We start from the raw sequence: 13,276 nt of genomic DNA, 5'->3' as shown, positions 1-13,276 counted from the left end.
CCCTTGTCCATTTCTTTTCCTAGGATAACTAATACCCATGTTATATTTTCCCCCTATCCACGAATTGCAAAGCTTTTCGAACCTCTTCTTTATTGATTTCATTATTTATTATAACTTGTATTGTCTCCGGTAGCGTTTCCCTTTCCTTAATTTGCTTTATGGCTCTCTCGGCCATTTCGTACATACCTTGCTTCTTTATTTTTACAACGTACGTGAACCATTCCCTCCTTTCGCTTGCCACGGAACTTTTCTTTGCATTCTCTATGTATTCCACGTTTTCTTCTTTGCAACCCTCGATGATTTCATATACGTCTTCCCGGATGGTACCTATGACACTTTCTACCCCTCCTTCTTTAATGTCGCTCTTTGTTACAATTAAGCATTCTTTTTTGCTTGTTGTCTCTTGTAGACCCCCCTGTTCATATTTCGTTTTTTCAAATACCTTCTCCTCCCATTTCTTTTTGTTTATCTGGCTAAAATTATTTATGTCCCCCCCTTTGTTTAAGGCTTTTATTATTTTCTCTGTTTCTTTTTTTGCCTTTCTTTTTCCAGTTTTATTTTGCACTGCTGGCATTTTAAGTGCTCCTCCCCTTGCACCGTTTGATTTTGATTCTGACTCGTTTTATTTTGAATGGAGGTTATTTCTCCAATTTACTTTCTTGCTTTAGCCTTATTCTCCCCCTCTGTAGGTCTTTTACCATTTAGGATCTCCAATACCTCTTTCAATTTTCTTTGGACTCTTTCGTTTTCCGTCTCCTCTAAGTATTTTTTGCTTTCTTCTCTCTTTTGTCTTTTAAATTTTTCGTTCATTTCTAGGCTGTCGCCTTTCCTTTTTTTGTTTTGTAATATTTCTTCCCTGTCCGCTTCGTCGAATAGGAAAGCTGTTAGGACGCTCTCTTCTACATCCTACCAGTTTAAATAACCTTGCTCTTCTTCTCTCCGTTCTACTTCCTTATCCCCCACTTCCACAATTTCCACTGATGGGTCTTCCTTCACTGTGTCTCCTTCTTTTTCCTCCTCTTTGTTAATTTCCATTGACAGGTCCACTCCTACTAAAGTCGAGTGCTTTGGAGGACCCGACCTATTCATTTTTGGCTGCCTTTTGTGCCATTTTAACATTTCTTTTTCAAACTTTCGTTGTTCTTCCTCTTCGGATCTGGCGTCTTGTGGCCGCTCTTCCCGATTCTCATGGATTTTCCCGTCTTCCTTATTCTTTTGCCTATAGTCGTCGTCGTTATTCCCTGTATCTTTTTATTTGTTTGATCCATGTGAGTCCACGAGTAGGGACGTACTACACGTCCGGCGCGGCAGTGCGCCCTTACCGCGCTAAGGCTAGGTTACTTCGGGAGGTCGCCTGGTATCCCGAAGAGATCGTTTGTTATACTCTAACCCTCGCATCTTTCATACCTTTGGCACGATACCTTCCACCGTGATAGTGGGGATTATTTTATTGAGGTTTTCTCCTCTAGGCTTTTTATCACGGTTACCTCCGGACGCAATGGCAGTCTGTATTCGTAGGCTACCTGGAATTTCTGTAACTGCTGCTTTCCCTGTTACGCGGGATTTGGAATGGATGTGTGGTGGGAAAGGTACTTTGGTGTGGTAAGACATGATGGCTACTCGCAGTGGGTGTATCGAGAAAGTTTTCGAAATAGAGATTTGTGATCGGAGTCCGATGGCAGAGCCCACGCATGGTGCGTGTGGCTCACCCATCGATTCCGTCCACAATGCAAGAGTAGGCGAGATTAACTTTAGGTATTAGAGTATTCGTAGGGAAGTTGGAGGGTGAAATACAACTGCTGAAGGCGAAGGCGTCCCAACTACTCGCCTCAGTTGCGACGCCTGGGACTGTTCTTAGTTTCATCGGTCGTGCTCCCCTCACAATTTTAGGGACCACGACAGGTTTCGGCCCTCCCACCGTCATCGAGGTTTAATTACAGCCCCAGGGAGAGAAAAATCTCCCAACCTGGGCATGATTTTTTTCCATGATGCCGTGTTAAAAGCATTCTTGACGTCTAGCAAGATGAGAGCCATACATTTCTTTGTATCCTGCGTGACTAAGTGGAGCACTCCTGAGACCGCATCTATCGTGGACCTTTTGGTATTAAAACCATACTGGCGATCGCTGAATGCATGCTTTAATTTCAGCTCTCGCTCAAGGCGGACGGCCTTTTAAAAGATGTTCGTATAATTTTGATACCGAACTAAAAAGACAAATTGGCCGAATACTCACCTCTTCCTTGTCCACTATACCTTTCGCTATTATGACAACTTTAGCCTCTTTCAACCAAGTTTGAATCAAATGAATTATTCATTCTCTCTTTGAAATTTTCTGCTTGCCCTCTTCTTAACCTTTTGCACTCCCTTCTTACTCTTATACAACTTGTCCTCAGATATTCAAGCCGCTCATTCCACCCTTATGGTTGTTTTCTTTCATACCTTCCACTTGACCTCACACAAACCCACTCCTCTACCGCACCCAGACCCTCGAGCAATTCACTCACATCCTCGCATCCCGGACCAATCAAACCAAAAGCATCTACAAAAACCTCCTCATTTAAACATCTCTTTATATCGATATCCCCATCTTTCACGGATGCACTCAGGCACGGATCGCCTGACACCCTGTGGTTGCGGATTTTTTATCGAGGTTTACTCTTCTATGCTTTTTATCACGGTTGCCTCCGGATGCAGCAGCAGTATGTGTCACAGGCTGCTTGGAGTTTCCGCGAGCCTCCCCTTTTGTGCAGGATTTGGAATGGATATTTGGGGAGAAAGGTACTTTGGTGGGGTAAGGCATGACGGCTACTCGCAGTGGGTATGTCAAGAAAGCCTTCGAAATTTGTGATCGAAGTCCGACGGCAACTCCCCGCACGGTGCGTGGGGCTGCTTCATCTACACCCGACCACAATGCTGGGTAGGTGAGATTAACTTTAGGTATTAGAGTAGCCGTAGGGAAGGTGGAGGGTGAAATACAACTGAGCGTTGCAACTGCTCGATTCAGTTGCGACGCCTTTTAGTATCCAGCAGCGGTGTACATTCGGTGGACGCTGGAACTGTTCTTGGTTTCACCAGTTGCTCACAATTTTAGTGACCACGATCGGTTACTCGGCCCTTCTACCGTTGTCGAGGTAGAAATACAGTCCCAGGAAGGGTTATTGTGAATGTTATGTTTGTATCTACTTGATAATTATTAACTTTGTAGTATTTATGTTCATCATGAAGTTTTTTTTTTTTTTTTTATTAATGGCTTTGACAGAGCCAATTAGCCAGACTATTTGTGTTTTTTTGTATGGTATTACAATAACAATTTTAAGTTAATATCTAAGCCTACTTATTATCTAAATTTACAGAGTGTTATACTATCTTAATGGATACATTTTTCAATTTTGTGTGATATTTTTACAATTTTATAATTTTATTATCTAAGCCTATTTAAAATTTAAATTTACAGGACGTTACGTATTCGTAAAGACATTGTAACGTCTGCTTATTTTTTGGAAAAAGAATTTCGTTTAAATTGACAGGTAAAGGACAATTTAGATCAATTAACTTTTCATACATTACTTTAATATTTTGTCTGTACAGTCCACACTCCAATATGAGGTGCTGTAGATCTCCCATTCCACCACAGGCGCAATATGGGTTATCACTGATACCTATGCTGTGTTTGTATGCTGGGGTTAGTGCGTGATTTGACCTCATTCTGTTTATTGTTTTTATAAATAGCCTATTTGATTCTTGTTTAAACCATCTCTCATTGGGAATTAGTGGCTGGCAATTTCTAAAATTTATTCCCGTTGTACTTTGGTTATATACACGTTGCCAATTTTGTTTGCAATGGTTTTTACTGATATTATCTATATCGGTTACTGGTAGAAGTATGTTGCTTATGTTTTGTTTGGTTAAAGCTGCAGATTTAGCTTATTTGTCGACTTCTTCATTTCCTAATATTCCAGAATGTCCTTTCACCCAACAAATAATAATTGAACTGCCCGAGGAAGTAAAATCATAATATAGACTCTTAATTTCTATCTCAATGTGGTTTAGATTTTTTGTCGATTGGATAGAAGTGAGTTTGTCCACAATACTTCTACAATCGGTGAAAATGATATAATTGTCCATACCAACAGAGGCTATATATTTTAACGCAAGTAATAAAGCTGATAATTCGGCAGTATATATTGAAGCTTCATTAGGCAATCGGCATGATTCTTTGTATTCAGAATTCCAGTGATACATTGCACATCCGGTTTTATTTTGAATTTTGGAGCCGTCAGTAAAAAGATATTGAAACATAGGCCACCTGTCTTTAATTATTTTGTTGATAATATTGCCTGGAAGGTTTGAATCCATGTAGTTTGTTTGTATTACCTTGGAAAAGAGAGTTTCAGGAGGTTTAGTGTAAATTAAAAGGTATTTTATTTTTGTACATTTGGTTTTCATTCATTGTCAACTTCCTGTAGCTTTCAACGTATATGGGGGTTTTTTTAGTACACCAATATTTATGGCTTAAATCTAATATATTCAAGTTACGAATAGTCCTTAAGTAGCTGACGTTTTTTGAGATAGCTCTAGCTACAAACTTATCTGTACAAAACTGTCTACGTAGAGTAAGTGGTGGTTCCTTAGCTTCAATCTCAATAATAGTAATAGGAGTAGATTTTAAGTAACCGAGACAGAGTCTCAAACATCTATTCCTTTGGATTTCAACTTTATTAAGATATCCTGTTGACGCAGACCCGTATAAATGACAACTATAGTCGAAAATTGGTCGAATCATTGAGCGATAGAATAGCAATGCAATATTCGGGTCAGCTCCCAACCGGTTCTACAAAAGCTCTAAGGATATTCATAGAATTTTCTGATTTCTTTATAATAGAATGAATTTGATCCTTCCATAACAATTTACGATCCAAATACGTCCCAAGCTATTTAACACAATTTTTTATCGGAAATTCTATTCTACCTAATTTGAAGGTGCCTTGAGGAATTTGGCGTTTTTTGGAGAAAAAACAAATTTCAGTCTTTGTGGTTGATATGGATAAGCCTAGAGAATGGTAATAATTTTTTACACAATCTAATGTAAATTCAAGTTGACGTCTACAAATGTCTAGGGAAGAATGGGAGGTGTACAACACAACATCATCTGCAAATTGTAAAATATTAGAGTGTGGAGGTACTATAATATAGTACATATAATATAGAACATATTATGTTCTAAATCTATATTGTACAATGAAAAGAGAAGTGGACTTAAAATACTACCCTGTGGTATACCTATACTCGTTAACCTTGGTGGTAAAAGGTTCTCGTTTATTTTTAAGTAAGTCCATCTATTCTTGTACAAGGATACAATGAAATTTGAAATTTTAAGTGGCATTCCAAGATCTACTAATTTTTTATAAAGAATATCTAAATTTATGTTATCAAACGCTGAAGTTACATCTATAAATGCTGCAGCTGTCGACGCCTGATGTGTAAAATTGACCTGTAAAGAAGAGACTAGGGAAGTGAGAGCATCTTGTGTAGACCTGGATTTTCGGAAGCCGTACTGAGATTTGGGAAGGATATCTTCGGACTCAAGCCAGTATTCAAGCCGATTTTTGATTAATCTCTCTAGAGTTTTTAGTATACAGGAACTTAAAGATATAGGTCTGTAAGATTCAACTTTGTTATCTGGCTTTCCTGGATTTTTTAAAGGTAATACAATATAGTCCTTCCATGCTTTGGGAATTAAATTTTTGTTTTGCCATATAGTGTTAAAAATTTGTAGTAATAATATTTTATATTCTGTAGGTAGAAAATATAGCATAGAATATGATACACAGTCCATCCCTGGAGATGAACTATTATTTTGCTTGAGTCCATGATTTAATTCCCATAATTCAAATGGTTTCTCTAGATTGAAGTTTTCTCTGGGTACGGTAACTGTAGCTTCATTTATCTGACTTGGAACCCAAGGAGGTGAAATCTTGAAATGGAACTCTTCTATCCATGCAGCTTCGGTGTTTATCGGAAGTTGATTGGACTGCTTTCGGTTTTTGTAGCGATTTACTTTCTTCCACACGTCGCTGATTGGAATGTTGGAGTTTAAGCTTTCGCAGTAATTTATCCAAATTTGTTTTTTTCTAATTTTAAAAGTTTTCTTTGCTAAGGCATCTAATTTTTTGTATTCAATTAGATTGTGAAGATTAGGATTTGTTTTATAATGTCTATATGCTGTTTTGCGGTTATTTGCAGCTGATTCGCAGTTATTATCCCACCATGGTTTTGGTATCTTGTTTGTAGGATATTTGTTATTGTTGTATGATTTTGGAATTGAAATGGTTGCGCATCGGTTTATTTCGGTAACTAATTCTTCATAAGTTTGTGGTTGTTTTCCCGTATAAAAGTTAAATGAATACAAATTCCAATCTGCTTTATGTAAATTCCATTTTTGTGTGTATTGTCACCAGGTTGTATTGCTTGTTCCGAGTTTTTCAAGGCTATGATCAAGGGTAGATGATCAGAACCATGTGGATCTTAAATAACAGACCAAGTTAATTTAGATACAATGTCCTGGGTACATATTGTTATATCGATTGCTGATGGGCTGGAAGTTAGTGCAAGAGTTGGAGAACCATCATTTAAGTATAATAGATTACATTGTTCTATCGCCTCTAATAAAACTTTACCGTGAGTATCATTATTTTCGCAACCCCATGCCATGTTGTGAGCGTTGAAGTCCCCTCCAATGATGAATGGAGAAGGAATGTTTTGAAAAAAATTGACCCATTCTTCAACCGTTACTCTAATACCTGGTTCTTTATATACGGATATTATATGTATTGGTTTCTTGATACACGAAATTTTAACAGCCATGCAAGTATAAGTATAATTATAATTATCCAATAAATTTATCTCTTCTGTAATTATTTTATTTTTAATTAAAATTGCTGTGCCTCCGTACCCATCAGGGCGATCAGACCTAAAGCAATTATATCCTGAGAAGTTATAAAATTTTTCTGGTTTAAACCATGTTTCTGATAACATGGCCACATATACATTTTTTTGAATAAGTAAGGCTTCTAAATTTGGTTTATTAGAAACTGCTGAGCGACAGTTCCATTGTAAAAATATTAAAGGGTTAGTTGTGTCTGACATGATGTTTGAGATAGTAAGTCTTCTTGTGAGATCGCTGCCGTACTTAAGTATCTATTAATTTGTTGTATAATCTCTGTTTTTGATTTGTCTAAATTTTCAGTGAGCTTTAATTAACTAATTATATTAAGAACCAATTCTAAAATTACATTATTTAATTGTGATGGTACTCCTTGTGTTTTCAAGTTTGTTGTATGTGTATGCTCTGTATATTTAGACGTATTATAAATACCACCTTTTTGTCTAGGAATATTTTCTTGAGAAAGTATTTCTTTTATAGCTGATTCCAAAGTATTGGGAGAACTTGGCCGGTGTCGCTTAAAATTTGTTTTTTCTGGGTTATTACTGCTGAAGAACATTTGTGAGGAGAATTTCTTTGCGGATGAAGCTGATTGATTTGGAATTACTTGATAAGATTGCTCATTCTGATTAGAATTGGTTGGCAAGGAAGAACTACTATTTCTGGCAGCAACATTGGCATATGAAACTTTTGGAATTTGTTTACATGCATCAAAGAAATTTAGATTTAATGATGACATCGTATTCTTAATTTGTTTCTGTCTAGAAAATTCAGGACATGAACTTAGGTGTGTAGTCAAATGATTACCTTGACAGCTGAAACAAGTTGGAGTATATTCATTTACTGTACAATCTTTTGTATTATGGAAATCATGACATTTGTTGCACCTGGGACGTGCTTTACAATTAAATCCAAGGTGTCCAAAACGAAGACAAGAGAAACATAATAGAACTTTTTGAACATAGGGTTCAACGTCTTTGATCACTTTATTAATTGTGATATATTTAGGAAGAGTTTGTGCTTTAAAATTAACAATACATGATTTTGTTGGAACTTTGTCTATTATTGTTTTATCTTCGATATGTTTCTCTACCTTTCTATTTATTCTTCTAACCGAAACTACTTCGAACTTACAGTGCATATCGTATTGTTTAATTTTATTTTTGATATATTCTTCTGAAAATTCTATATATATGTCCCTAATTATACCCTGTCTATGGAGTATAAACTTCGGAACGTAAACATCTAAATTGTTGTTTGTAAACAATGAGCAAGTTTTTTGATTGATTAAAAAATTTGCTGATTGATAATCTTTAAATTTAATTCTAATTCTATTCTTGCCTATTGAATCAATACTAGTAATTTTGTTCTCTAAATTCGAAAAATTAGAGAGTATAATGTCGCCAATTTTGATAGCATTAATCTGACCTTTAAAGTTCGGAGTATTATTTTCTATATACACTCGCGATCATAAAAAGCGGGTCACTCGATGAGTTATTCAAGTTAGGTGTCTCGAATTTTCTAAATCTGTTGTCCGATTTGAGTGATTTTTTAGTATGTTATAGCCTTATTCTTCAGCAATATCGCTATAATAATATTGTTGCTAGACCGGTAAACTGTCATTGTATACCGGGTGAAACAATCATACTGTGTTTATTCCTAAAAGTTCAGAACACCCTGTGGAATGTTTTAGCATAGATAAAATATTAAAATTAAAACTAAATTGTAGCCTTAGGCTCTCTTAACATTTTCTTTTTTGATTTATTTGTTTATGTTGGAAAATAAAAAAAGTTAAGCACGTTAATAACTAAATAGCCATGTTCTTCATCAATACAGGGTGTTTCTAAATAAGTGCGACAAACTTTAAGGGGTAATTCTGTATGAAAAAATAATGACAGTTTGCTTTATAAACATATGTCCGCAAATGCTTCGTTTCCGAGATACGGGATGTTAAAATTTTCCTTACAAACTGACAATTTATTTATTGCTCTAAAACCAATAGAGATATGAAAATGAAATTTGGTAGGTTTTAAGAGGCAGTTATTGTGGATTTTTTGGCATACAATTAATAATTCTATATTCACCATTGGCGTACATACGGGTATAAACATTTTAGATACATCCCGTATGCACGCTAATGGTGAATATAAAATTCTTAATTGTATGTCAAAAAATGCGCCATAACTACCTCTTAACATCTACCAAATTTCATTTACATATCTCAACCGGTTTTAGAGCAATAAATAAATCGTCAGTTTGTAAGAAAAAATTCAACATCCCGTATCTCGAAACCGAAGAATTTACGGTCATACGTTTCTAAAGCAAACGGTCATTATTTTTTCATGCAGAATTGCCCCTTAAAGTTTGTCGCACTTATTTAGAAACACCCTATATTGATGAAAAACATGGTTAGTTGTTAAGGTGCCTAACTTTTTTATTATCCAACATAAACATGTAAATCACAAAAGAAAATGTTAAGAAAGCCTAAGGCTACAATCGAGTTTTAATTTCAATATTTTATCTATGCTAAAACATTCCACGGGGTGTTTTGAACTTTCAGGAATAAACACAATGTGATTGTTACACCCGGTATACAATGATAATTTATCTGTCTAGCAACAATACTATTATGGCGATACTGCTAAAGAATAAGGCTATAACATACTAAAAAAATCACTCAAATCGGACAGCAGGTTTAGAAAATTCAAGAAATCTAACTTTAATATCTCATCGAGTGACCCGCTTTTTATGATCGCGAGTGTATATATGGAAAGGTCCTACGTCACTGCTCTGATATAGGAAATGTTCTCTTATATTGTCTGTAGAAATATCAGATTTATTACTTACAGTTTCTCCTTTATTTTTTGATTTACCGTCCCATGTGTTATTTATATTGATGTTACTTTTCTCTATATTATCATCTTGATCCATCCTGTTAATATCTGGAGGTTTATCTGGAGGTCTCCCTGCATAGTCCATATTAAATTTCTATCTATCAATCGGTTTTAAAACGTCTTGCGACGTTGTCCGATGCCTAATTTCCATGACACTCTATCATCCCATTGGCCCTCTCTAAGATCTCTTGCGCTCATCGCCTTCGTTACTCCCTCTCTCCAAGATTTCTTGGGTCTTCCTCTCTTTCTGCGGTTTGGTGGTACCCATTGCATAATTATTTTAGGGAGTCTTGAGTTATTCATCCTCTGGACGTGTCCGTACCATATCAGCTGTTTTCTTTCTATGTCTGTTGTTAGAGAGCCGTCAACCCCCATTCGCTGTCTTATCTCATCATTACGTATTCTCTCTCTGCGTGACACTCCTACTGATCTTCTAAAAGCGTCCATTTCTACTGCCTCCAGTTTTCTTCTGTTGTTTTCGGTTATCCGCCAAGTTTCTGCTCCGTACAATAGACTGCTTTTAATAAGAGATTCGTAGATATTGTGTTTTCTTCTTTTTCCTATTTCATGATTCCACAGTACGCTGTTTAGACAACCTATTGTTTTTCTGGATTGTGTTATTCTTCTCTTTATTTCTTCATCATCTTTCCCCGTTGTGTCAAAAACGATTCCTAGATATGTGTAATGGTCGCAGGGCATGATGATTTCATTATTTTCTAATGTGATGTTCGATAGTTCGGTACCTATTGGCAGGTATTTTGTTTTTTCTGTATTAATTTCTAGTCCCCACTTTCTATATTCTTCTTGTAATTTCCTTGACATGTACTCTAAATCATCTTTATCGTTTGCTATAACAACCTGGTCATCAGCAAACTGCAATGTATATAAGCAAATCTCTCCAAGGTCTACGCCCATGCCTCTGCATTTTCGTTTCCACTCTTTCAATGCTTTTGCAACATATATTTTAAATAAGGTCGGTGATACACAACACCCCTGACGTAGACCTTTATTAACCAGGAAGCTTTGCGATAATCTGTTTCCAGTTTTTATTTGTGATGTTGACCCTTCATACAAATTTCTTAAGGCTTTTATTAAGGTGACACTAATATTCGTCTGTCGTAACACGTTCCAGAGTTTGTTTACAGGAACTGTATCGTACGCCTTCTGCAAGTCAATAAACATGAGGTGGGCTTCTTGATTTGTGCTTAATTTTTTTTCTATTAGTTGTTTGAGGCAGAAGATATTATCAGTACAGCTTCTTCCTGTTCGAAAACCGGATTGTTCTTCTTCCTCTTGGTCTTTGTACTCCTTCTCAATGCGGTCTCTAATTATTCGTCCATACAAACGGCTGAATGTACTAGTCACTGATATCCCTCTATAGTTTTCACATTTAAGCTTATCTCCTTTCTTATGGATCGACGAAATATAAGCAATTTTCCACTCGTCGGGTATGGGAGAACCATTTATAAATTGATTTATGCACCAAATGACGGTTTCAAACAATTTTTGTGATCCACATTTTATTAGTTCGGCTGGGATATCGCCTGGTCCTGGAGACCTACCGTTTTTCAGTTCTTTTATAGCTTTTATAATTTCTGTCACTTGTATTGTTATACCTTCTCCTTCAATGTTAACCTCTGTTGGTGATTGAGTTAAGTATTCGTCCCTATTTTCTGTCAGTAGTTCCCCATATTAAATTTTAAAGTTTTTAATAACTGAACACTTTGTCACTTCCAATTATTGACTTCTCCAAACGGAAACCCCAAATGGGGTAAAATAAATTCAAATACAATTAACTTCTAGGTTTTTCTTGGTCACGGGGAATAAAAAACTATTAAGGATGTAATAGATCGAGTTTTACAATCCCAAAATATATTATTTCACTATTTAAATAGTAATTTTCAGGAGCTGTTTTTTATATGACTGTAATTGACGTCTATAAAAGTCAAAGTGTATCATGAAGTTAAAAAAATAAATATCATCAAATAACCATTATTAATAATATTTTTGTTTTTTTTTCTGTAGGTCTGCAAACTACTTCGAAACGTGGCCATTTCCGACACGCTTCAAGTGTCTGCAAAATTTACGGAAATAAATTTACGTGTTTACGGTCCTCAAGTGATAACGGCAGCAAAGTGCTTGGCTGCTGTTCCCAGCAGCAAAATTGCTCAAGAGAATCTTGAAGTTTTTGCTGATATGTATCAGTGGCTTATCTCGGACGTGACGACAATGGTGAAAGATGTCATTGACGCCACGCAATCGAGACCGGAGAAACAAGTCTATATGTCTCTGCCAAGACCAGGGGTAAGTCAAAATACGTTATTTGATATAAATTAAACTCTGGATTAGATACCTAACTAAAGGTATTCAGAGGTATTATTTTTAATAATTCGTCACTGTATGTATGTTGATAGAAGCAGGTTTTGCTCGTGATAAGTAATATGGAAAAACTATACAGGGATATGTTGAATTAGTTGTGCACATGAGTTTCCCCAACGGGTGGAAACCAGAGTGGGGCACGAGGGTAGTTATAAGGGGTCAAAGTCGCGGTTATTGCTATTTTTTTTTGTGGCGCTCATGATCTATATAGTGCACCAAAATTTGGGAATAGTACGTTATGACGTAACTAAGTAAAACCTCAAGGGGCGGAACGCTGAGTGGCCGATAAAGGGGTGGGGGCAGGGGCGAAAATAAAAATTTAAAGGGGTTTTATGTGATGTTTGTGATTGAGATAGTGAACCAAAATTTTTGAGTAAGTAGATCATGACGTAACTAAGCAAAATCTCCAGCGGTAGAAACCAAAGTTGGGGACAAGGGTAGTTTTAAGGGGTCGCAGTCGCAGTTTTTATTATTTTTTTGTGACGCAGGACAACATTTTCCCCTACGCAGCGTTCCGCTCATGGAGATTTTACTTAGATATTACATCATCTACTTATTCCCAAATTTTGGTGCACTATCTCAATCACGAACGGTACAAAAAACCCCTTATATTTTTATATTCACCCCTGCCTATTACCCCTTTGCAGCCAAGTATCGTTCCGCCTCTGGTAATTTTACTTAGTTACGTGATGACCTACTTATTCCCAAATTTTGGTGCACTATATCGATCATGAGCGTCACAAAAAAATAATGAAAAGCGCCATTTTGTCACCTTATATCTACCCTCGTCCCCACTTTGGTTTCGGCCTGTGGGGATTTTACTTAATTATGGCATGGTCTACTTATTCCCAAATTTTGGTGCACTAAATCTCGATCAGAAACGTCGCAAAAAACCACTTATAATTTTTATATTCACCCCTGTCCCTACTACTTTGTCGGCCACGCAGCGTTACACCCGTGGAGATTTTACTTAGTTAGGTCATGACCTACTTATTCCCAAATTTTGGTGCACTATCTCGATCATGAGCGTCACAAAAATAATAATAAAAACCGCGACTTG

The 13,276-nt window shown here is 36.4% G+C and overlaps 1 protein-coding gene across 1 annotated transcript in view; it reads left to right on the top strand.

The window, feature by feature from the left end:
* The window catches only part of LOC114335921 (alpha-catulin), a 251,727-nt gene that overhangs the window by 121,067 nt on the left and 117,384 nt on the right, over positions 1-13,276 (top strand). Inside the window, exon 8 of the mRNA XM_050653033.1 lies at positions 11,863-12,141. Coding sequence (XP_050508990.1) covers positions 11,863-12,141 — 279 coding nt within the window. The remainder of the gene's footprint in view (positions 1-11,862; positions 12,142-13,276) is intronic.

The sequence above is a fragment of the Diabrotica virgifera genome, chromosome 6 (assembly GCF_917563875.1).
Source record: "Diabrotica virgifera virgifera chromosome 6, PGI_DIABVI_V3a".
NCBI classification, from domain to species: domain Eukaryota; kingdom Metazoa; phylum Arthropoda; class Insecta; order Coleoptera; family Chrysomelidae; genus Diabrotica; species Diabrotica virgifera.
The sequence above is the reverse complement of the archived record's forward strand: the minus strand, read 5'-3'. Positions and strand labels throughout refer to the sequence as shown.